We start from the raw sequence: 24,075 nt of genomic DNA on the forward strand, positions 1-24,075 counted from the left end.
TCAGACTTGCTCAGAGAATTCTCTATTTCGCGAAATATTCCACTGTTCGCTTAGTATTTCACTTTGTAATTGTAATCCCTAATACGTTGTTCAGTTATTAAATAACTTTTGATTTTTGAATTTAAACGAATTGACTCATTCGTGTCCTCGTTTCCGGCCGGGACGAGAACAAAGGATTGAGTCCTCCCTCGAGAGCTTCCGAAACCTTAACATGTCTTCAGAGAGCTCGTTCCACCAGATCTAGTCGAGTGTTTTGCTCTCAGTGAGGGAGGGACGAGTAGTTTTGCAGATGCAGAGCGGAGAGTGCGGGTTGGGATGTAGGGTTTGACCATGTCCTGGATGTAAGCTGGACCCGATCCATTCACAGCATGGTACGTGAGCACCAATGTTTTGAACTGGATGCGGGTGGCCACCGGTAGCCAGTGAAGAGAGCGGAGGAGTGGAGTAGTGTGGGAGAATTTCGGAAGGTTGAAGACCAGTCGAGCTGCTGCATTCTGAATGAGCTGCAGAGGTCGAATGGCGGTGGCAGGGAGCCAGGAGGGAGTTGCAGTAGTCCAGGCGAGAGATGACAAGAGCCTGAATCAGTACCTGCGCTGCCTTCTGAGTGAGAAGGGGACGTATTCTCCTGATGTTGTAGAGCGTGTATCTACAGGATCGCGTTGTCGCGGTGATGTTGGGAGTCAGGGAGAGTTGGCTGTCGAGTGTGACGCCGACGACGTCGATTTTGGATCGGTAGAAAGAGCTTTTGGCAGCAGAGATAGAAGCAGAAAACGAGGAGAGGAGAGATTGAAATTCAAGCAGGTCGTCAGGTCGTTTATATTTACGCCATCTCCTTTCCGACGCTCGCATGGTGGCTCTCATGGCACGGACCGGTTGAGACAGCCATGGAGCCGGAGGGGATTTGCCAGTCCGTTGTGTCGTAAGAGGGCAGAGAGAGTCTAGAGAGGAGGAAAGAGTTGAGAGGAGAGTCTCTGCAGCAGCGTTCGGATGCAAGAGTGAGAAGGAATCAGTTGAAGGGAGGACTGATAGAACAGAGGATGCCAGCGAGGAGGGAGAGAGGGAGCGAATATTGCGACGAGCCGGTATAGAGTTAGTCAATGAGGGAGGTTTGTTAGTTATAGAGAGTGGAAGGGAGTAAGAGATGAAGAAGTGATCAGACACATGAAGTGGAGTTACGGAGAGGTTAGTGGTAGAGCAGTTTCTAGTAAAGATGTAGTCAAGGTGATTGCCGGCTTTGTGAGTAGGAGGAGAGGGACTGAGTGACAGAGCGAAGGAAGAAAGTAGGTGTAAGAGGTCAGATGACTTCTCTGTCTGGATGTTGAAGTCACCCAGGAGGATGAGCGGAGGTCCATTTTCGGGGAAATTAGACAGGAGAATGTCCAGTTCTTCCAAGAAATGACCTAAGGAGCCTGGCGGACGGTAGAGGACAATGATGGTTAATTGTACCGGGTGAGTGATTGTTACAGCATGGAATTCAAAGGACAATGGGGTGGATGGTGGTAGAGGGTAGAGAGAAAAGCTCCATTTGGGTGAAATGAGTAGACCTGTGCCACCACCCCTACCAGTGGGCCTGGGAGTGTGGCTGAAGGAGAAGGCGGAGGAGAGAGCGGCTGGGGTGGATGTGTTCTCAGGTGTGATCCAGGTCTCGGTGAGAGCAAGGAAGTCGAGTGACTGCTGGATAGCGAAGCCGGAGATGAAGTCAGCCTTGCGAGTCGCTGACTGGCAGTTCCAGAGACCTCCTGTGACGAGGTGCTGGACATGTGTGGAGCGGGTGGGATAGGTGAGAGAGGAGAGGTTACGATAGAGAGCAGATCTAGCCCGAGGCCTGTAGTATCTGCGGGAAGAGATTCGAACAGGCACGGGTAAAGGGGTCAAACACATTATTAAGAATAGCAGAAGAAGGCGCCGCATTCAGCCGCCCCGAAGACTCAGCGAAAGACTCCCTGGTCTTTGTTCTGCTCGTCTTCACATGAAGTAAAACGATTTAGGATTTAAGACGTTTTATTAAACGGACCCTGGGTACGATCATTTAATTAGTCAGAAAACGGTTTTCCAATGATGCAAGAACACAACCTGTAAGTATGTTTTGTGGTTTCCATGGCGACCATGTCTCCATGGCGCTTTGCTCTGGTCAGATAATCGTTGGACACACCAGCATTTGAAGGTAACTATGAATTAAACCGATAATAGAATGGGAACTTGAGCGTTTCATTCAGGGAGGGAGGGCTTTTGATGCTACATTAGTATATCTGCTAGCGATAACTTATTGGTTAGCGTCTAGTTTTATCGAGAGAAACCTTTAGTGGTTGTTGTGGCAACGTTTTCCTTTGGAGGTGGCCTACTTTTCAAATATATACCAAAGGAGATTCCGTCGGAAACTGTATCCAAGTATTTCCTAAACACTTCTAAAATATTGTAGAGTGCCTTGAGTTCATGGATGTATATGGTTCTGATTGATGTTGCTGTTGCGTGGGCCGGGGTTGGGGTGCCGCCCCTTCCGGGATGGTGTGTGTGGTTTCGGGGAGCACAGGAAGGTGAAGTTGAGTTCTGACTAAAATGATGACCGGGTGTTGTGGAATGGCGTGGCTGTGGCCGACAACAGGCAACAATAAACCCGAGTGATAAGAAACTGGCTCTTTATTGACACGGAACGTTACAACTTGTGTCAGAAGAAAACTTAAGTCTGATTCTGATAATGTAGTCGACCGCTCTGGCATTTGCGGACTACTGTTTGGTGGACGCTTTTTCTGGTGGAGATGGAGCGTTCTTTTGGCAGAGGTTTTTGTGTCAAGAAGGAGGAGGAGGACAACGAGTACGGATATCCTCGAGCTAGCTACACGGCGCGCGAAAAATTGCAATCCTGACTGACGCACTGGAGTACGCGCTGGAGAGGGAGAAGGTCATGAGCGCTGCACAGCACGATGCTTCTCCAATGGTCAGGGTGGTAGGAGAGACAATGTCAGAGCGGCCGCTGTGGGTGAACAAGGTGGCCGAGATGATCAGGGGGTTGGCTATGCCCCCTGCCAGGCGTCAACAAACACAGGCCCAACAACAACAACAGCCGCGCCTCTGCTGGGGGTGTGGCCAAGCTGGACACCTGGTGAGGGATTGCCCTGCCTCGACTAAAGCTCTGGGAAACGGCAAGGGAACGCAGTAGACGGGACGCTGCGTGCCCCCACCCTTAAGTCCCGTTCGGCACTGGTTGTGGCCAGCAGCGCCTCTCAGTACAGCATGGGCCGGGGGCAGAATGTGGCTGTGTTGGGAAGGACTTCCATATCGGACTTCTGCCACATTCCCATTTGCATCGAGGGAGTTTCATGCACCGCCCTAGTGGACACAGGGTCAAAGGTCACAGTGGTCCGGCCGGAGGTGGTGCCAGTGGGTACACAGCTGGAGGACACAGCAGTTCAGCTCCGCACAGTAACTGGTGAACTAGCACCAATGAAAGGGAGAGGGCAGCTGATATTGACTGTGGGGGGACGGAAAATGAGACACACTGTGTGGGTAGCGGAAGTACAAGATGCCTGTATTTTAGGCTTGGACTTTTTGCGGGAGCAGGGCTGTCAGTTAGACTTGGGGAAAGCCACACTGAGCTTTAGTGATGTGCTGGTGGTATGAGACCGCTGGATTCCCAGCGCGCAGCTACACACAGCCGGACCTCACGGGTGCTGTGTGCGGGAAGGAAAGCAGACAAGGGCTGCCATGTCGTACCTGTCACCCGTAGCTTGGACTCGCCAGTCAGGCTGACCCCGTCTGCGGTGGAGGGCTGCGGTGGAGTCTGCATGAGAGCGAAGCGAAAAGGATGACAGCTCTGCGCGAGGTCTGGCAAAGAAGTGCCGGGGACTTGGATTCTGAGCAGCAGGAGCGACTATGGCAGCTGCTGATAGAGTTCCGCGACTGCTTTTCATGCGACGAGGACGAGCTGGGACAGACCTCTCTCGTACAGCACACAATTGACACGGGTGATGCGGTGCCTATACGGCAGCGCCCACGTCGCCTCCCCCTGGGCCGACAAGACGCAGCGGAGCTGGCTTTGGAGAAAATGCAGCGAGCAAGCATAATAGAGCCCTCTGAGAACCCCTGGGCATCACCAGTCGTGATGGTGCCGAAGAAAGGAGGTGAGTGGCGCTTCTGTGTGGATTATAGGAGGCTTAATGACGTCACTAAGAAGGACTCCTACCCCCTTCCACGTGTGGATGAATGTCTGGACCTAGTAGCTTGCTCTTCCTGGTTCTCGTCCTTGGACTTGAGGAGCGGCTATTGGCAAGTCCCCCTGGCCGAAGAGGCCTGGCCCAAGACCGCATTCTGCACAGGAAAGGGGCTGTGGCAGTTTAAGGTGCTCTGTTTTGGACTGTGTAATGCGCCTGCCACATTCGAACGCTTAATGGAGAGGGTGTTAGCTGGAGTTCCACACACAGAGTGCCTGGTGTACTTAGATGACATTCTGGCCCATGGCAGCTCATTTGATTCAGCTATGGCAGCACTGCGCAGTTATGGAAAGGATCAAAGGGGCTGGACTGAAGTTACACCCGGACAAATGCAGGCTGCTGTGCAGGGAGCTGACCTTTCTGGGGCACCGAATAGGCAGCGAGGGTATCGGCACAGTGGAGGAGAAGGTGCGTGTCATATGTGAGTGGCCCACCCCGACAGACCACAGGGGACTAAAATCTTTTTTGGGTTTAGCTTTCTATTACAGGAAATTCGTGCGGGGATTTTCAGGCATTGCGGCCCCCCTGTAAAGGCTCCTGGGCTGTGGTAGTAGAGGCTCCTGGCCTGTGGTAGTAGCCAGTATTTATAATAATAATAAATAATTAATACTTTATTAATCCCGCAAGGGGAAATTCCATGACTCCGGCTATTATGGGGTGCTGCCCTGCTGGGGGGCGGAGGTCGCAGCTTTTCTACAAAAGTAGGGGGACGGCAAGGAAAAAAGGTTGGGAACCACTGCTGTATGGCATGGATCAGTGCAGTATGTGCAAATATTTAGGGATGTTTAAAGGTTTTAGAATATATGGGAAAGTATATAGTCCAGGATCCACAGCCCGTAAAGGGGGGCCAAAAGCGGCAGTATTATAAATGTTTTTGCCCACCATAGCCTACTCTTTAGCTCAATAAGTAAGTTAACTTGCCTAAGGCCTTCTTCGGACAATCTCCTCTGAATCGTGCTGGATGACACACCAATCAGATCCGCGATTTCTCAGGTTGATAGACCGGAAAACACAAAGTTAGCCAGCTTGTCGCCAGGAATATCCAGAGGCGGGCGTCCAGCACCTGTGCTTGTAGTACCAGCTAATCTTGACTTTATCAACTTGGACCTCTTCCACACGCACGCGGTGCTCAATCAGTCTTAAACAATTTAAAACTTCGTCGTCTATGTATACATCTTGAAGAGCACTTATCTGCCCTAGTATTTCCAAAAAACCCTCAATATGCGTCAAAATCGTATCTGCAGAAAACCCATGTTGATCGATTTGATCTGCTAATGCTAGGATGCTACCTCGGAGCCCACCAATATCTTCCATTATGTCAACACCCAGTGAGCATTTTTTTGGTTTAAAAGACGTTTAAAAGACGTCTATGCCCGACGTTGAAAAGACGTTGCAAAATGGTTTAAAAGTGAAAGTTGTTTCAACATCTATTTGTAGACGTTGAAAAGACGTTGCAAAATGGTTTAAAAGTGAAAGTTGTTTCAACATCTATTTGTAGACGTTGAAAAGACGTTGCAAAATGGTTTAAAAGTGAAAGTTGTTTCAACATCTATTTGTAGACGTTGAAAAGACGTCTATGTTTAGACCACATTTCAAAGTGATTTTTTCATATGGTAATATTTCGTCCTCTCTTGTGTGCTATATCATTATTTTAGAGGTTTAAAAAGAAACTACGTCCACATTTGTAAGTTTACCACCGATATTATAAATCACGTTGAAATGTGGTCCATACGCGAACGTCTTTTCAACATCTATGAATAGACGTTGAAACAACTTTCACTTTTAAACCAATTTGCAACGTCTTTTCAACGTTGAGCCATAGACGTCTTTTAAACGCTGTTTCAACGGATGATTTGCCTGCTGGAAACTTACAAGTTACATACTTAGTCACAGTTGTCATGTTAACAGCCCTTAACAAGGACAAACACATTATTTTATTAATTTGTATTTATTATAAATATAACACTATACATATAACAACACTTTTGCTAATTAAAAACGATACAGAAATAAAATATCTATTTCAGGGAAATTAACCATGAAATTAAAATTGCAGAAACAACATTTCTGTGTTGAAAAACAACAGTTTTGTGTTAGTAGACCAATTTTCTGAATCATTGGAACTTAATTTTTAGATTCTGTAACAAGATATGGCTGTGAGTCACTTGAGTTGGGATAGTATACCTGAAATCAGCTGCATCTCCAACATCCTCACTTGAGGATTCTTTGTGTAAAGGGAGTCAGAGTGCACAGAACACCCCTCAATTGCAGATTCCTCTGGTCAACGTGTTTATGCATTTTATTTTGTTCAGCTTTGGAATCTGTAAACACGCAACACCCTGTCCCAAAACCCCCATAATATAAAAAACCTTCAACCGGGAGAAACCTGAGGGGAAAACAGCAGGGAAGTAGGTGTGTAGAGTATGAACGACTTAAAAGATGTACAGTACATTCAATTCCTACAACAGAAATGATTCAAATATAGTGGATTATTAAGCCTGGGGTAACGCAGGACCAGTGCAGGGACAACCATCATCAGACGTAACCTCCATCAGATGCAACCACCACCCACAGAAACCTGTGAGGAGGGAAAGCACAAAGGCAAAGTTGGTCATTTGGGTTTATGATGACATTAATAAACTAGTAATAATAACAGCAGCAGGTGTGTTAGAATCCTCATTTATAGATTGTTCACTTATTACATTATAAACAAGATAACAATTCATCTGCAACTTATGGTATTTCTGGAGTAACATTTCCAGGTGTATTACACAGTATCATGCTTTAAGCACGCAGTAACTTACAATGTGTTGGCCCTCTTGTTTACAGACCACAACTTGTTGAATTCAGCCCTTCACCCCTGCAATCTGTATTTAGCCCCCATTGCTTTAAAAACGTATTTTCAATGTGAAATGCAATAATATTTATGGGTACGCATTAGCAACACCAAACACACAAAAAATATTCTGGGATGTTTACTTTTGGTCCAGGTCATCATGCTGAACGCTCCAAGCGAGCATGCTAACTAGCAAACTACCTGCGCTAATGCTAACTAGCTTAACAAAAAGGACCGTCTTTCCCGTATCGGGTGGGCAGCACAAGTAACACCCGGTTATAGTTCCATGTGTGCTTCATTCAAACACTCACGTACTTACAGAGTAGTGGAGCCGGTAGTCGTGGTTCACAGCTCGTTCATGTCGCTCTGCTGCCGTAACTTTGCCTCGTGCGGCACCCGGTCGGAGCTCTGCAGGCGTCTAAGAACTCGCGCATGCGCGTTACAGACGTCAGCGGAGTTACGTGTTTACGAGTAATGTTTGAACCTGCCCGCATTATTATGTCTTAAACGCATCTTATTAACAGCACGCAGTCCGTCGTTTCATATTTATGACGTTTTAAGTAAAATATTAAATACGTTGTAATCACGTCTTCGCTTAGAGTAAATTTCGCCGACCAGTTCATTACTATAATAATCTTAATGTTAATATCGTCTCTCTTTCAACCTTACGTTACAATATGACACATTTATCAACAAATTGACGTTTTCTGGCACGTTGATGTTTCATCCCATTTTTAGCCGGTTGAAAAGACGTTGAAAGGAGGTCTTAGACGTTCAGACCTCATTTCAATCCATTTCAACCATATTTCAACGTTGAAATTACGTCTTGTGCTCACTGGGCACTCACGTCCCTTAGCCAGCCTTCTTTTGCACACGGCTCTGTTGTCTGTTCTGAATGTGAGATATAGCCACGCCCCCTGATTTGCCTATAAGAACGTGAAATGTAAAACGGCATTATGAAATAAAAGTCTCTGGAAATGTAAAACGGCATTATGAAATAAAAGTCTCTGGAAATGAAAAGTTGCATTATGAAATAAAAGTACCATGAAATGAAAAGTGGCATTATGAAATAAAAGTACCATGAAATGAAAAACGGCATTATGAAATAAAAGTCTCTGGAAATGTAAAACGGCATTATGAAATAAAAGTCTCTGGAAATGAAAAGTGGCATTATGAAATAAAAGCACCATGAAATAATTAAATGTATTTAATATTTACTGCCTCATTTATTTATTTCATGATGTATTTCAAATGCATATTTCATGTATTTATTCATGTATTTATTTAATTGTAACTAAAACTGCATTCCATAGTATCGCGACAACTCTTTCAATACCACCCTGGACCGCAGTCGGGTGCATGACAGCACCACTTGGCGATAACGTTGTCATCGCACTTTACTGTATTGACTATCAAAGGGGCGCTCACACAGTTTGTCGTTGCATCTGACTCTTAACCAGTCGTTGTCTTGGGGGCCCTGGCCAACTGAGCTTATGAAGTTATTCATTATTCATTCGGACAGGGACAATATTAACAGCAGCTGTTCTTCAACGGATATTAGTGAATTAAGTGTTTAGTCCCTGAATGTAAAGATAAAACAGCTTGTATTTTATTCTGGTTTGTTGTATTTGTGACACTGCATGCAGTGGATGCCTTTACCCATTTATTTCTTTGAATTGATAGTACTAAGCATACCATCATACATATGTGGGAGAGCTCAATAAATAAATAAAATAAAGACTTTTTGGAGGACCGATAAACAGATTCTCGTGTATTTTTTACCATTTCAAATGCCGTTTCACCTTGAACTATTCATAGTTCTCTCCTTAAGTTTCCTCTTTGTAAAGTTAAGAAACGACCCCACTGCAAGAAGATAACACATTTATTCCGTATTGAATTTAAACATTCAAAGGTATTACATCATGTAGTATAGGTGCCCTTTAAAATTGAATTATTATTTATGCCTGGTACTATTCTGAGGGGTTTTTGATCTTGTGACTGCTGGGGAGCGTTCAGGGACACTCGGAAAGTCGCCTCCTACCATTTGGGTGCCTTCAATTAATTTATGGTTTATTTTCATTCATTCACATTTTTATATGATGTCACATTTAGAACTTGTTGTCATTTTTTTATTTTTCCTTTCTGTTAAATATAACGTCACATACGTTACATAAAACACACACACACACACACACACACACACACACACACACACACACACACACACACACACACACACACACGCACACACACACACACACACACGCACGCATCCAAACAACCACATCTAGAGTATCCCTTCTTGCACAATAGAAGAAAGATCGGAGCTGATGGAGCTTTTAGCTGCAACCGCTACGGAACTTAGCCAGGCGCTAGCGGTGTAGGCTCGTTAAAATGTGTGTGAGGGGTGTTTGCTGGTCGTCATATGAGGGCGCTTGTCAGCGAGCGCAGTAAATATGTGTTTAATAATACTAACTAGTCACTCAAACGTGCCTTTATACCAAAACGGCGTTTGAGTACCACGCGTAGGATCGGTGCTACTCGCGTTAGCTTCGTGTGTAGTTTGACGGTAGGATCAGAGGAGGTACACCGGCTATCCGCTAGCTGGTTAGCAACACACAGCGCAGCTGGCTAGTTAGCTCTCTGTTTTGTTCAGCACTTCGTTCTGGATCGACTTGAGTTTGAAGGCTGCTGGTTTTCAAGTGGTTGCAACGTAAGTATGCGTTTCGGATCAAATTGAACCATTATAGTTCACCAACCAAAATGCTGACTTGTGAGAATGGGTCTTCATTTGGAACCGCTACGTTACGATGCCTGCTTGGTGGGTGGCTAGCTGGCTAGCGAGCTAACTCCAAATAGCTATTATATCAACAATGCTAAAAGGTCTCAGTAACACGGCACGACTACAGACTAAAATGCTAATACTACACGCAGGATAGTTTCTACTTCACTCGTGAGACTTCTTAATCTTAAAATGTGGATTTTTGTTTCTAGTTTCCACTATTTGCTTTCTTCAAGGATTCCCATTCCGTTCTATAAGGGTGTTTTCAGCGAGTTGTTAAAGCTTTGCCGCTGGAAGAAAACAAGCAGCTGCTAAACGATTATGTATACTTTAACAAACTGAACCTTGTTTTGTTTGTGCCTCAGGAGCCCTGGAGGAGCACCAGGCCTGAGCCTCGGCCTCTCAAAGATGTTCAACGCTTTCCCCTGTGCATCATCAGATCCCTCATCTATTTGACTAGCTAAAATATTACTCACAAACCAATCCCACATCTGTGCTTGGCAACACTATGACCATTCACGTTGACCCGGCCCATCCCGCTGGGACAGTAGTGCCCAAAAACCAAGCTTGCCAAATGATATGATAGTAGCCACCTGGATCACTTTCTGTGCTTGCAGAGGCCTTGCAAGGGGGCTGCTCTTCTTTTCCTCCACCAGCTCGCGCTCTCCCTTCTGGGAGACACTTGCCAGTGTGGTCTCTCGCACCATGGGTAACAGCTGCGTGTGCCGTGAGGACAGTGCCTTGGAAGACCACAACCATCGGTCGTCGAGGGCAACCAGAGGACAAGCAAGGCGGGTGGATCGCGGTATGGGCGTTGGTGGCGACGCCGCAGAGGCGCTGAGCAGCAGACCCAGGGACCCGGTCAGGCCGCCGCGCAGAGGCCGAGGGCCTCACGAGCCGAGACGCAAGAAGCAGAATGTTGACAGCCTGGTGCTGGACACGTTGGCTGTCATCAGGACATTGGTGGACAAGTAAGTCTCATTAAAAGCAATTATGAAATTGAAAACATTTTCTATAGATTCTTTAGTATCTATAATGAAATGGGCATGTAAGACACAAGTGCTCTGTGAAAGAAATCATGGCGAACCAGCGTATTTCCGTCAGACGTTGGCTTGGAACATGCAGAGCTTCTCGATCGTGTTTTGTCATATTCAGTATTTGAGACGTACGAACATGATGATCGACTCAAGCACTGGAAACTTTTATTTTAAGACTACGACTTTGACTTAAAACGCCTTTGATCAAACTGACTAAAGTCACTTTCACTCGAACGAAGAAAATTAAATTAACCAAACTGCGGACTTATCTTTGTATTTCAATTACTGTTGAAATGTGCTCTGCAGCAGTCCGTGTGTACTTTATGTATATTGATGACTTGTTGCCAGCGGGCTGAAAAACTTTGCTCCTCCTCCAGAGGCTTCAATAGGTAGAACTACTTAAAGCCCTTTGTGCAAGTCAGTAATGTTGGTGTGTTCAGGGAAGCGATATCTTGGTCAATTAGTTACTGAATTTCAAGGTTGAGGTGCTCCGTGTTGAATTTGGTGCAAAACAATGACGGTTCTATTTTGTAGCTTAAATGATTATCAAGTGAACGGGATATTTATTGACAGTAAATCAAATACTTCATCTCTTATGGAACCACATAATTTGGAAGCTGGTTCCATTACCTTGGACACGATCACGAAAAATGTTTGCAAAATGAAGCTAAATAAATATAATAAAGTTTGTAAAGAGAACACTTACATAAATACTGTACGTTGAACCCCTGTCTTTTGAATACTTTTCCAGCCCTGTATTAAACATGCATGAACAATTCCAAGAATGCGTTCACATTTGACTTATAAACGAAAGTAATTCTTAGTTGTGTTAAGAATCATGAGCATCGAGTTAGCTGCAATAATGAAAGCACTTGGGACGAGCCAGGACAGAAAACCGTGACAGCAGCAGCATCAAAAACAACAACAACAACCACTGAAATAAAACATGTACACGTGACACCCCCCCCCCCCCCCCCCCCCCCTCCCCTTTGGACAACATCACCCTCGGCCCTTTGCCGAATCCCAAGTGCACACAGTCATGAATCCCATGTTTGATACTGTTTCATGTGCAGTGATCACAGTGTCAAAAACACTTGAAATTAACGTGTAACACATGTTCTCAAATACATTCAAGTAATACAAAAAATAGAGATTGCGATGCAGAGCAATTATGTGGAAGGAGAAAGATGTGAGAATCGGGCTGTTACCACATTCTGTTCAAACCTCTTTTTTTCCTCAGTGACCAAGAGCCCCCCTACTCCATGATCACTCTGCACGAGATGGCAGAAACAGGTAAAGGCCAATGGCAAACACTCATCTACTCCCTTGGCAGGGACTTCTTAGACATCACTTTGTCGAGGTGAAAGGCTAACACACACACACACACACCCACGCGCGCGCGGTAAGCAACGGGACGCATCAATGGTTTATAAAAGGGGGAAAATGTTGGAACATTGGCTCCCTTTGTCATCAATAATCACACTTGTCTAAACAATTTAATGGTCGTCTCCATATTGAAATGAAACATCTACTGGACTGTAGCTGAACAGTTGAGTTTTTTTCTCAAACTTTCCGAGGGATTCATCATTTCAGCTGACTGGTGAAGATTCCCGGGAATTTTGATGATTGTCGGGTCTTTGCTTGCAGACACTGAACCCTGAAGGCAGCCAAGCAGCAAGCCGCTCCCGTTCCGTTTGACTTAATGCTACATTATTCATCACCTAGTTGGCTTTCATAGTATCTTATTGAGTCATCTAACGAACATAAAAAGGGTGTTTTAGTGTTTATAATGCAGCTGATAATAATCTTGGGGTGATTGTTGTGTGCGTTATCAGTGTTTGCCCGAGGCTTCCACCTTAGGGTAAAAATAGCAACTAGAACTTTTTTCCCCACATTTTTCCAGGGGGGAAGTAATTTTGGTTATATTCCTGTTATAATGGTGGAGTCCCTCAAGTGTCCCTGAGGAAGACACCTGACCCCTAACTGCTCAAAATGTTAAAAAAACATTGGTTAAAAATGTAAGTCGCTTTGGATAAAAGCGTCAGCTAACTGCCATGTAATTTAATCTGAATGGCCCATATCACTTTAATCCGTTGAGTCCCCTTTGAATGATTTCCTCTCTTCTCCCTCAGATGATGGCTGGCTGGAGATTGTGCAGTCGCTGATTCAAGTGATCCCATTGGACGATCCGCTTGGCCCCGCAGTGATAACGCTTCTGTTGGACGAGTGTCCTCTGCCCACCAAGGTTAGTGGCTAATAACTGTGTATGACACAGAAGGATTCATTTGGGCTGCTAGCTTTGAACACGAGGTCACCTGTCTGCCAAACAGTATGAACCCTGTAGTCATTCCAGTATTCAAAGATGATTCTGCTTCACTTAACAAAACATGTTTTGACGGTTTCAAACTGAAAATGCGAAGCCTTAAACACCCAGCAGCTCTAAAAAGAGTGAAATACAAACCTGAAACACGCCCTTGTGGATGCGTATAATCAGCACTGACTGTGCTGACACTGATGTTGTCTGATGGTGCTTTCTGCTGCAGCACTTTGTCTCTGTTAATAAAGTAGATTTGATTTACTTTCTCCAGCTGTTGGTCCAAAGAATCTCCTCCAGTTGTGTGTGTGTGTGTGTGTGTGTGAGTCAGACTTTCATCAGAGTAACTGCTCCCTCTGCTCTGCTCAGGATGCTCTCCAGAAACTGTCCGACATGTTGAGTCTGAGTTTGGCCATAGCGCGACAGGACGCTCTAAACCCAGCGAAGCACAGGAACACCACGGCCGTCCTGGGATGCCTAGCGGAGAAACTGGCTGGTAAATCCCACATTTACACACGGGACACTTTCAGACCCTCGAGTCAGCGGCGCTTCCCCCAGTTGCTTAACGGCTCATTGAAAATCAAAGATTGCAATTTAGGTTTTACTTTTGCTATCAAGGATAGCTTGATGTATTTTGTAGTTGTAGATTCTGTTCTGTCTTGATTAGTCAGATTAGACCGGCTTTGCTCAGTCACAAAATAATCTTTGAATAATAAAGCCGTTCATGAAGGAGTCTCCTTGAGAGATTTAATCCTCAACACCATTTCTTTCCGTTTCTTCTTCAGGTCCAGCGAGTATTGGATTGTTGAGCCCTGGAACCCTTGAATACCTTCTAGAGAGCCTCGTGAGTGCGCATGTACACACACACACTTTCTCATCACTCCTGCCGATGCCTCCACTCACTCTAATGTGCCTTGTCAGAGTTGTAAAGTCAGACTGATCCAACAAAAAGCAACACAACGCAGTGGTGTCATTAAAACATCACAACGTGTGTCACGAATGAAACTGTTGCAACGTGTTGATCGTTTCTGTAAATCTTCCTCCAGAGCTCTGAAGCCCACCCTACGGTCATGCTGTTTGCCCTCATCGCTTTGGAGAAGTTCTCCCAGACCAGTGAGTTCACCCGCTGTATTTTAAGAGGCAGCTCACGTTGAGGATTCGCGATGAGTCAGTTGAAATCTTGTGGCTTGTAAAAGAAACTGATGAACTAGAGTGCCCTTATCAAAGGAACGACATTAACACGTCCCAACTTCTGCTTTCCGCGGCTTCCCTGTGTGATCACTGTTGCATGTGAAAAGATATCGCAGTGCAGGAGAGACACGGATGTGCTGTTCATCAGTTTTTAGTCAAGCCAATGTGTAAATTGCTAATTGGTGTCAATGTAACATCGGTGTGCTAAAGCATATTAACGATCTTCTCTCTCTGCAGGTGAGAACAAGCGGACGGTGTCAAAGTCGTGCATCAGCAATCGACTCGCTGTGCTGGAGTCGTGGGCGGAGCATCCCGACTACCTCAAGAGGCAGGTCGGGTTCTGCTCACAATGGAGCCTCGACAACCTTTGTGAGTACAAAGGGCCACGCTAGACGAGGCCTTTTTAAGTAGCCATTTGTGTTTTGGGTGTGTGAGTCCCTCAAGAAAACGTTTCTTTTGTCCAGTCCTAAAGGAGGGTCGTCAGTTTACCTACGAGACGGTCAACCTCACCAACATCAACGCCATGCTCAACAGCAATGATGTCAGCGAGTACCTCAAGATCTGCCCCACTGGACTAGAGGTGTGTGTGTCATTTACAATGCTCAACAGGAAATGTTGCCTTGTTTAACAATTTACACCCATTAGCCGGATGGGAACGTTTTTACGTGTTCATTTAAAATCAAAATTATTTCATGAACGTTCTCCTCCCCTCCTCAGGCGCGGTGCGATGCCTCGTCCTTTGAGAGCGTGCGCTGCACATTCTGCGTGGATTCGGGCGTTTGGTACTACGAGGTGACGGTCATCACTTCCGGCGTGATGCAAATCGGATGGGCCACCAAGGACAGCAAGTTCCTCAACCACGTGCGGCTCGCCGGCGTCCGCACTGCTCGCCTTCCCACCGCAGCCGCTGCTTGTCCGCGCTCGCCTAAATTAGCGCTGTGTGTGTGTTTTTCACAGGAAGGCTATGGGATAGGCGACGACGAATACTCGTGTGCGTATGATGGCTGCAGGCAGCTCATCTGGTACAACGCTCGCTGTAAACCGCACTCTCACCCCTGCTGGAAGGATGGTAAGCAATACACACACACACACTGTTTACCTCAATCATTCACTCCAAAGAACGTTTGTGTTACTGAATATTAGAAAAGACATCACATTTAAACATTTTATAACATTTTTTGGTTTTAGAAGTTGCTTTAGTGTCTCTGGGCATGTTTTGTGGCTGTCTCTCACACACAAAGTATCGGATAATAGTAACAGCAGCGCGCTGCGACTTAATCGCTCTGCGGTGCGGCCTGTTTAGGAGATGCCATCGGCTTCCTGTTGGACCTCAGCAAGAAGCAAATGGTTTTCTATCTGAATGGACATCAGCTGCCGCCGGAGAAACAGGTCTTCTCCTCAGCCACGTATGTCCACAGTCGCCTCTTTAATACCTTTCTTCTTTTTTTTGTCCTGTGCCTGCTTCCAGCTGTCCGTCCTCATACTCTTTCACCCCCCCCCCCCCCTCCCTGTGTATTTACCGTTCCCTGTCTTGTGTCCATCAGGTCCGGTTTCTTTGCAGCAGCCAGCTTCATGTCTTACCAGCAGTGCGAGTTCAACTTTGGGGCAAAGCCTTTCCGTCACCCGCCGCCTGGCAAGTTCAGCACCTTCAACGATTTCGCTTCACTGCTGCCCGGTGAAAAGATCATCATACCGAGGTAACGGATTATGAGCTGATCTTTGGTGTCTACAATAAACTTCCTGTCTCCCCGACTAGTGAATCACTTGCACACTGTGTCCAACACCTTTTGGGGATTGTTCCTGAGTACAGACAGTATTTTAGACTAGTTTGTTGCACCCATCAAAGCAGCTCTTAAGACTCTTCAGTCTAGATGTAATAACTACTTAAAAGTTGACCTGAAGGAGGAGACAGGAGTCGGTCACATGTGCAAAATGCGACAGGGATCCAGCGTCCACGGCTCACCGGCAGCGGAACACTAAGATTAAATGCACTGTTGATGTCACTTATTACACGTAAATTTGAGACAAAGTGTTTAAAGTATCTCCCCGCCTGTCTTGAATAATATGTTTTGTGAAGGTGAAAATGATCTGATTTCATTTGACTGGCCGAAAGAGACTCAATTCTGTCGCAATCCGATGCCTACACAGAAGTTGGACAGGATGTAAAACCATTTATTTTGGACAAAGAAGATAATTATTATAATATTACAATCCTGTTGTCATTGGATCTAAGCGGTGCACATATTACTGATATAAGAAACGGCGAGTAAACGGAGGATATAAAGAATGTAAATGTTGTGTGTGTGTGTGTGTGTGTGTGTGTGTGTGTGTTTCACAGACAACGACGCCTGGCCTTACTGAAGCAGGTTAGCATCCGGGACAACTGCTGCACGCTGTGTTGTGACGTCATGGCTGACACGGAGCTACGGCCCTGTGGCCACGGGTACGTGTGCATCTGGTGCCGGCAAATGCTGCTTGAGTCATCACCGTCTGAAATTACAATATTGTAGGTACAGATAGTCAGAATATCAACGAGACAAGTTTGTCTTTGTAAAACTGAAAACCCAAGTCCATTTTCTTCTGTATAATGTTCTATGGTTGGCTATTGAAATCTCCCTTCGTGCCCCCCCTCCCCCCCCCCCGCCCCTGTCCTCCTCCTCCTCTTCCAGTGGTATTTGTATGGAGTGTGCCTTACAGTTAGAGACGTGCCCGCTGTGCCGCCATGACATCCAGAACCGCGTCAGACTCATTGCACATGTCTCCTGACAATCCTCCTGCCCTAACTCCTCCAACGAGGACGGACACGGAGGCCCCCACAGCGGGGCTGTGGTGATGCCAGAACTGTGACTTCTGGTACGAGGAAGCAACAGTGGAGGGTTGGAGTAAAGAAAATGAAGAGATGAGTGGAAGGGTATTTAAACCCCAGCTGGATCCCTAGGAACTCTTTTTTTTCATTTAAAAAAAATCCTTCCGACTGCAGACAACGGGCCAAGAGTTGTTAACTTTCTATATTTCAGAAATAAGGAGCAAAATCATATCGTATCTATGATGTGAGGTTCCCACTCATGAAAAATGCCTAGCGTGTAAAGAAATCAACCATGTTCCAGAACCTCTCGTAGATGACCAAAGTGTTGTCCATTTCATCAACAACGACATTCTGTATGAGTACTATGTCCTTATTTTCCAACACTTTTTTTTTCCAATACTGCTTTTTCACAGGAAGACCAGTGAGGAGTGGTCCATGGTTGTGCTCTCTCAAGGATCTTGTTTTGGAGAAGTTTGTTCTTTTGTGCTGACTTCTCTCTGACAATCGGCGAACAACTTGCTCCAGTGGTTCTGTAGGCTTGCGCAACAGTTTCTTCAGGCGCCCACAGAAGTTTTCTAATGGGAAGCATGAGATATTATCAAGGACACCATACTTTTTGGCATCTTGGCTGAGGTGCACTAATCCATGCATGTTGTAGGTCACTTGTTCTTTTCCATAAAGCTTGCTGCAGTGATCAACAAAGAGAACCAAAATTCTGTGTGCATAGTCTGCAAGGTCAGCACACAGGGACACATTCAGTAGGATGGTAATGCCAACTGAAAGCAGCATGAAGTTGTTGTACACTTGAGTTGGTACAAGGCCTTTTAAGCTGACTGGTCCAGCGTACAAGAGGAACTGCCTGAATTCTGTAGCTTTCCAACGCTCGACATCTTCCATGGATCGTTGCTTCGCAGCTCTGGAGAGCTCTTTTACCATGCTGGGCGAAAATCTTGTCAGCCGCCGTCCCTTTAGCCAAAGGTGTAACAGCTTTCTTGTCACTCCAAGGCATACCAGATGCATATAATCCAATGGGAACTGCGTGACCAATCCAACAGACAACAATGACAATGGCGTTTCTCCACACTGATGACTGTCATCAGAAAGTTCATCACGGAGTGCATCGTCTACTTGGAGTAGCATCTGTTTGAGGAAAAGTCATCCTGTTCTCGTAGTGGACCCCCTTTTGAACACACTTGTCACACCCATAATATCCACTGTGACCTTTCACATTTCTAACAAGCGCACAAGCAGGGGCGTCACAGAGGAATGTTGATATTTCGAAAGAAAGTGCTCTCCCTTCAAACAGAACTCCTTCCGCTTCAAGCCGCTGTGCCTCTTCTACAAAAGGATTCAAAAAGTGAAGGCTGGTTGGCTTCTTCTTTCCATAATAGAGACCAATGACAAACGGAAGTTTGTTTTGCTGGACATTACCCACGTATTGCTCAATTAAACTGAGAACTGGCCAGAACTGGGCATTTGAGCTTCTGAAAAGTGGAAATCCATCAACATTAACTTGCATTGAAACTGACGTCAACTTCTGCAATTCAGGAGACATCAACAACTGCGATAGTATTCCACTTTCAATTCCAGAGTGATGGTATACACCACCTGAGAGTTCTGTTGTTTTAACACAAGTCACCGTTTTAAGAAGGGTTCTTGGGTCTTTAGGAAAGGTTGGATGATCCTTGAACAAAATGGTTAAAAGCTTACCAAGTGCCACATGGGGGATCATGTTGTCAGTAGCCCACCCTGCCAATTGTGTCCTTAGGCAATCCTCTTCCTCTTCATCTTATGTGCTTGAGGAAAACATCTCACCAGCTTCACATGCCTCATCAACAATTATTTCCTGTGCTACAGTGGTCACAGTTTGTACATGGCTTGTTGTAGCCATTCCATATAGATGTTCATTAACATGGGGAGTTACTTGGTCAAAGACTGGAAAAAGAGCAAGTAGAGCATTGTTTGCAGCCGTAATTTCCTTTTTATCCCTCTCAACTCCTTTCAATATTCTTCTCCTTTTGGCCCAGTAACTAGACATTGTGACTAACAATGCATTTACCTTTAAATCCAAAAAGATTGTCCAACAGTAGGTCTCTTGGGTGAAGATAACCGGTAATGCTCTGGTCAAGATATCTGCAAGAAAATGTGAACAACAACAACAAAACGCATTGTTAACGTTAGGAATCAGTTGTTATGCCGTGGGGGGAAAAAATACCCGCCAAATGTATTCATTAAATTGTCCTCTAACATGAAATGTACAGCAGTTCACAGAATTACAAATCTGTTTGTTAGAAAACACCAAAAGTTAACCGGTGGGTGTGGGCTGGTGAGGTCGTTTTTTTGTGTGCAGATAAACAGACGGCAGCACTTTGAAACTTGGCAAAACAACTATATTTAAGAAGGGTTTGACTTCATATTACATTTGAACTTTTTTTCCTTCATGATAACTACAATGGCATTAGCCATAGCCGCGCTCGGAATGAACCGTGTATCTACAATTTACACTACTGACTAAAACCCATTTTTATTAAATGCTGAGGTGATTACTACCAGACAGCATATTTTATGAGTAAACTGAAAAGAATATAAACATATTATTGTGTTAAACACAAAGGAAAAATGTACTTATCTAAACGATGGTAGTCGACGTCGATGACTTCAGACTCCAGGCTGTAGCAACTTCGAGTAGAACCAAGTAGGAGACACGCCACTTCAACACGTGTTTTTAAGAAAAATACATAACGGTAAATATGGCGACTGTATGCACATGTCCCGCCCCTTCCGCTGGAAAGCCAATCATCTACTTCATGTCCCGCCCCTCCCGCGGGAAAGCCAATCATCTGCTTCTTAACAAGCTGGGGAAAATTTAGGCCTATGGACAAGTTTATGAGCCGTTTCCGCTCTACATCCTAAACTCCGCCCATTTATGCAATCCACTTCCGTTCTCGCGGGCTGGGTTGTTTTGCTAGCTAGCTGTTCCACTGACGGTCGCGCACAGACCAGAACCCTTGCGCATGCGTAGTAACAGTATAACCTCTGGGGGAAAAAGGCGATCCTTGTTTTGGGGAAAAGTCACCACCATCTTAGCCCCGCCCGAAATACTTCTGAACACAAAAAAACACTGCAGTTCCTTCTATGCGTTGTATCAATAGCATTTATAATGTGCTTAGATTTTATTTCTTTTTTAAAATGTCTTAAACATTTCTACAGGTTGCTAATTAATACTTAACTGATAAAGGCAAAATAAATAAAACATTGAGATAATTTTATTTTTAGACGACAAAAGTCTATCATTAGTTATGAGAGATGCACCCAACAATGGAAGAAAAGCTTTGGCAATATTGAGAGAGTATTATGGTGTAGTCACTGCAGAAGTGACACACACAAAGACGCCACGTGTAGGCGTAAGGACAAGGACAGTAAGAGCACAAAGGATGGTGCGAGTAAAGTCTCAGAAGACGCAGAAGACTACATGTTCAAGATGAGAGACAGTGAGAACGATACCCAGCGGCAGCCGCCATGCAACATCCAGCAGGCTCTGATGGTGGACACAGGAGCTACCTCTCATATCATCACGGACATAACCATGTTCAAGAACTTTGACTGCGCGTTCAGGCCGGAAACGCACGGTGTCGAGCTGGCAGACGGCACCCGGTGCAGCGGGATAGCTCAGCGGAGGGGAAATGATGAGCTTTCCCTTATCGATAGCGGAGGACAGCGACGCAAGGCGGTGCTGAAAGACGCTTTGTTTGTACCGTCGTACCCCCAGAGCATCTTCTCTGTGAAGGCAGCGACCACCAGTGGGGCTACGGTTGTCTTTAAAGAAAATAAAGACGCCCTGATAGCCAGAGACGGTACCAGGTTTAACATTCACGTATACGGAAGGTTGTATTTTTTGCACACTGAAGCTGAGTCTAATGATAAGTGTAACGCATGTCACGACATACAGACATGGCAGAAGATATTGGGTCACTGTAACTATGACGACGTTTTTAAGTTGCAGAACGTTGTTGAAGGTATGCAGATCAAAGTCAAAACAGGCAGACCCGAGCAAGAGTGTGAGGTTTGTATTCAGGGAAAATTCGATTGCTGAATTGCTGTAGAGCCGTATGTGGCATTCCACAGACTTATGTGGGAGCAATGGAGTCAGCGAAGGTACTGTAGGTGGGCCGCGAGAGGTCATTTACAATAAATAAATAAAAAGTTTTTAATTTTCAATTTTGAAAAGTTTGAAATTAATATAAAAATATGTATGACGCTGCACATTAGTTATGTGAAACATTAATTGATGAACCACAAACAATTTAAACGAACAGATTGGTTAATCCATACTGGTTGTACACGGCGCTCAAGGCGCTCTGCCAAACATGCCAAAGCTTGTCTACGACGGCGAGACGCGCTCAAGCGCGTGAGATACGGAGCTTGTTTCAGGGCGCGTCGGAGAAACAAAGCTGTCGTTCTTGCCGAGCACTTCATGAGATTAAAGAGCGAGAGACAGTGCCCTTTTCTTTGCAGTAGCTGAACCATCTTAACGGGGAAAATAAGTTATTCTAAAAGGAGCCCTTGGTAGGCGGCGTGGCTGGAGAGCTGCCGAAGATTTAAGGCGTGGATGGCGAGGGGGACGCACCTCGCAGTATCGATCGGACCCTGGAAGCACCGTCTCCACCGTCTTGGCTCCAGCCAATCCACAGACGGGGTTTGTAACCAATCAGGTGTAGAGACCATATGACTGGCTCCGTCCCCTTACTGTCAGAAAGAACAACCGCGTAGAAAACTCCTTCGAGCGCGAGCAGAGATTCTCCTCGCAAGTTCACGTCTCGCAAGCGAGCAAATACCTCGCTCGAGACGGACTTTTCCTGACGGATGTTTGATTTACGCACGCGCATCAACCTGATTTGCGCTCTTGAATTTTGACAGTGATTTGCGCTGATAGACTGCAGTATCTTATGCGCCTTATTGTGCGGAAAACACGGCACATGAGCTCCGGAGAAAATGGTATACAAAACATACATTGCCGGTTAATACATTTTGAATCGGTTGAATTCTTAAGGTCATTTAATCATCCCTAGTTTATGTTTTGATCAGGAATCAGGAAACATTTATTACCAAAATATGCCAAACATACAAGGAATTTGTCTTGGCGGTTGGTGCGTGACAGTAGACAGACAAGACAGCAGTGCACAAGTAATAAAATAAAGTAAAATGAAATGCTATCAGAGTTGTGATTAAAGGTTTGGGTGGGCCGCAAAAGATTTTCAGATTTCAAAGTGGGCCGCGGCATTCTTGAGTTTGGGAACCGCTGCTGTAGACCAAGAGAAACACCCTGTGAGCAAAAGCTGGTGTATACTGAGGGTGCAGTAAAGATGGAAGATGTCAGGATGTACAGAGAGGCTGTGGGAAGTCTTATATATCTGACTGTTTGCACCAGACCAGATTTAAGCTTCGTTGTGAGCAGGTTGTCACAATTCTTTGCTGAGCCTACAGAGGAACAGTGGATCACTGTGAAGCATGTACTTAGGTATCTCAAAGGCACAGCAGAAAAAGGGTTTAGGAGAAACAACAGTGAGGAACTAGGTATACAGGCCTACAGTGACGCCGACTGGGCGGCTGATACCAGTGATAGACGCAGTACCACAGGATACTGTGTGAGCCTTAGTCAGGACAGCTCTCTAATCTCGTGGAAGGCTAGAAAGCAGCCTACTGTCACGCTATCCACATGCGAGGCAGAATATATGGCACTGGCATCAACCATACAAGAGTTTCTATACCTAGAACAGTTACTGGAAGGTATAGACAACTATGAGTACACACAAACTGTAGTACATGAGGACAATCAGGGAACAATCGCTCTCGCCAAAAACCCTGTAAACAGACGAAGATGTAAACATATTGACATAAAGTATCACTTTATCACATCAACTGTGAATGAGGGAAGAGTGACTTTGATGTATTGTTCTACTGATAACATGATTGCTGATGTAATGACCAAACCTGTGAATAAGTTGAAACTGAAGAAGTTTGCAGGTCCTCTTTTTGGAGATTGATATGTGTATGACAGGAGTCCACATTCATTCTGTTTTTGTTGTTTTCGTTTTGCTTAAGAAGATAGCAATCTAAGTACAAGTGGGGGTGTTGGGATATGTTCATTATGTCCTCAGTTGTGGTGATGGTGTAGTACAGTGCTGATCTGTGTTGTGCATGAGCCACAAGGGGGCACTCGTTTGCATTGCTATTTTGTTTGTCCCAAAATGTTTTGCCGTTTTATATGAAGAAGTAATGAAGGCTGTCTGACTGTGAGACTGATGTGTCAGCGGCAGCTCCTAAAATAAATATGCCGAAGACAGCTAAAGATGGCTCATCTGAATCGTCCGCTCTTTTCCTCCGAATGCAACGTTAGCTGCAAGAATGCGAGTAACCCAACTCAACAAAGAGACATGCTTGTGCTTTAAGAGACATGCAAAGGCAAAAATAATTGAATATTTGTGTACCAATCTGCTGTCTTTAGATTGTATTCGTTTTTTTAATTTGGGGCTTTACACTTATTTCACTTACGAGCATTTATTTCCAAATCTCAAAAGGAGTGTGAGGGCAGTGCGCCCTGTATAGTCCTCTAGACACAGCAGACTTACGTTAATACAGACCTGTAATATAGTGGTACACTGCATGTAGTTAGTATAGATAAATATGCCCACTTCTACCTTTCAGCTATATGACATTTATCTTTTGTTGTCTTTCTTCAGTTCCTCTGTTTCAGCTGCAGCTTTTGATGCTGTTATTGGCGGCATAGAGGAGATCATCATGGGTAGGATAAGTGATGAGAGTGCACTTTTCTATCTCACCTTTTGTGAAAGATTATAAGATTATATACATTCTAAGAAGCGATTGTCAAAGTCTTGTGTTG

General features: G+C 45.1%; 2 protein-coding genes and 1 long non-coding RNA gene across 5 annotated transcripts; 1 reads left to right on the forward strand and 2 right to left on the reverse strand.

Moving 5' to 3' along the window:
• Window positions 1–240: 240 nt before the first annotated feature.
• LOC144391363 (uncharacterized) lies at window positions 241–1,949 on the reverse strand. The gene is made up of 2 exons (XM_078097981.1): window positions 1,563–1,949; window positions 241–1,409 (listed from the first exon to the last, which is right to left on the reverse strand). Exons 1-2 carry the CDS (start codon window positions 1,909–1,911, stop codon window positions 241–243), a joined length of 1,518 nt encoding a protein of 505 aa, XP_077954107.1. The 5' UTR covers window positions 1,912–1,949.
• A 4,048-nt stretch (window positions 1,950–5,997) lies between these two features.
• Window positions 5,998–7,457, reverse strand: LOC144391025 (uncharacterized). The gene is made up of 2 exons (XR_013454889.1): window positions 7,364–7,457; window positions 5,998–6,786 (listed from the first exon to the last, which is right to left on the reverse strand). It is a non-coding gene; the product is annotated as an uncharacterized LOC144391025 (long non-coding RNA).
• Window positions 7,458–9,219: 1,762 nt separating this feature from the next.
• On the forward strand, window positions 9,220–24,052 carry LOC120812494 (RING finger and SPRY domain-containing protein 1-like). Of its 3 annotated transcripts, XM_040168564.2 has the most exons (15): window positions 9,220–9,757; window positions 10,192–10,797; window positions 12,104–12,156; window positions 12,996–13,108; window positions 13,547–13,673; window positions 13,963–14,021; window positions 14,224–14,290; window positions 14,606–14,737; window positions 14,833–14,948; window positions 15,086–15,229; window positions 15,326–15,437; window positions 15,672–15,774; window positions 15,913–16,065; window positions 16,707–16,811; window positions 17,038–21,392. In XM_040168564.2, the coding sequence occupies exons 2-15, from the start codon at window positions 10,406–10,408 to the stop codon at window positions 17,132–17,134; spliced, it is 1,773 nt and encodes a 590-aa protein (XP_040024498.1). In that variant the 5' UTR covers window positions 9,220–9,757; window positions 10,192–10,405; the 3' UTR covers window positions 17,135–21,392. The 3 variants fall into 3 exon arrangements, with proteins under 3 accessions (XP_040024498.1, XP_077953681.1, XP_040024497.1); XM_078097555.1 differs by lacking the exon at window positions 17,038–21,392 and adding an exon at window positions 23,915–24,052 and having other exon boundaries at window positions 15,086–15,437; XM_040168563.2 differs by having other exon boundaries at window positions 15,086–15,437.
• The last annotated feature ends 23 nt before the right edge of the window (window positions 24,053–24,075 follow it).

The sequence above is a fragment of the Gasterosteus aculeatus genome, chromosome Y (genome assembly GCF_964276395.1).
Source record: "Gasterosteus aculeatus chromosome Y, fGasAcu3.hap1.1, whole genome shotgun sequence".
In the NCBI taxonomy this organism is placed as follows: Eukaryota; Metazoa; Chordata; class Actinopteri; order Perciformes; family Gasterosteidae; genus Gasterosteus; species Gasterosteus aculeatus.

What these genes read in the sequence shown, in the direction of transcription:
- LOC144391363 (XM_078097981.1), bottom strand. Translation starts at nt 1,911, where the DNA reads ATGCGGCGCCTTCTTCTGCTATTCTTAATAATGTGTTTGACCCCTTTA. An exon ending in CCACACTCCCAGGCCCACTG is followed by an intron (nt 1,410 to 1,562) that starts GTAGGGGTGGTG and finishes ACCGTCCGCCAG; the next exon opens with GCTCCTTAGGTCATTTCTTG.
- LOC120812494 (XM_078097555.1), top strand. Translation starts at nt 10,406, where the DNA reads ATGATAGTAGCCACCTGGATCACTTTCTGTGCTTGCAGAGGCCTTGCA. An exon ending in AGTGTCCTCTGCCCACCAAG is followed by an intron (nt 13,109 to 13,546) that starts GTTAGTGGCTAA and finishes TGCTCTGCTCAG; the next exon opens with GATGCTCTCCAGAAACTGTC. An exon ending in TCTGCCCCACTGGACTAGAG is followed by an intron (nt 14,949 to 15,085) that starts GTGTGTGTGTCA and finishes TCCCCTCCTCAG; the next exon opens with GCGCGGTGCGATGCCTCGTC.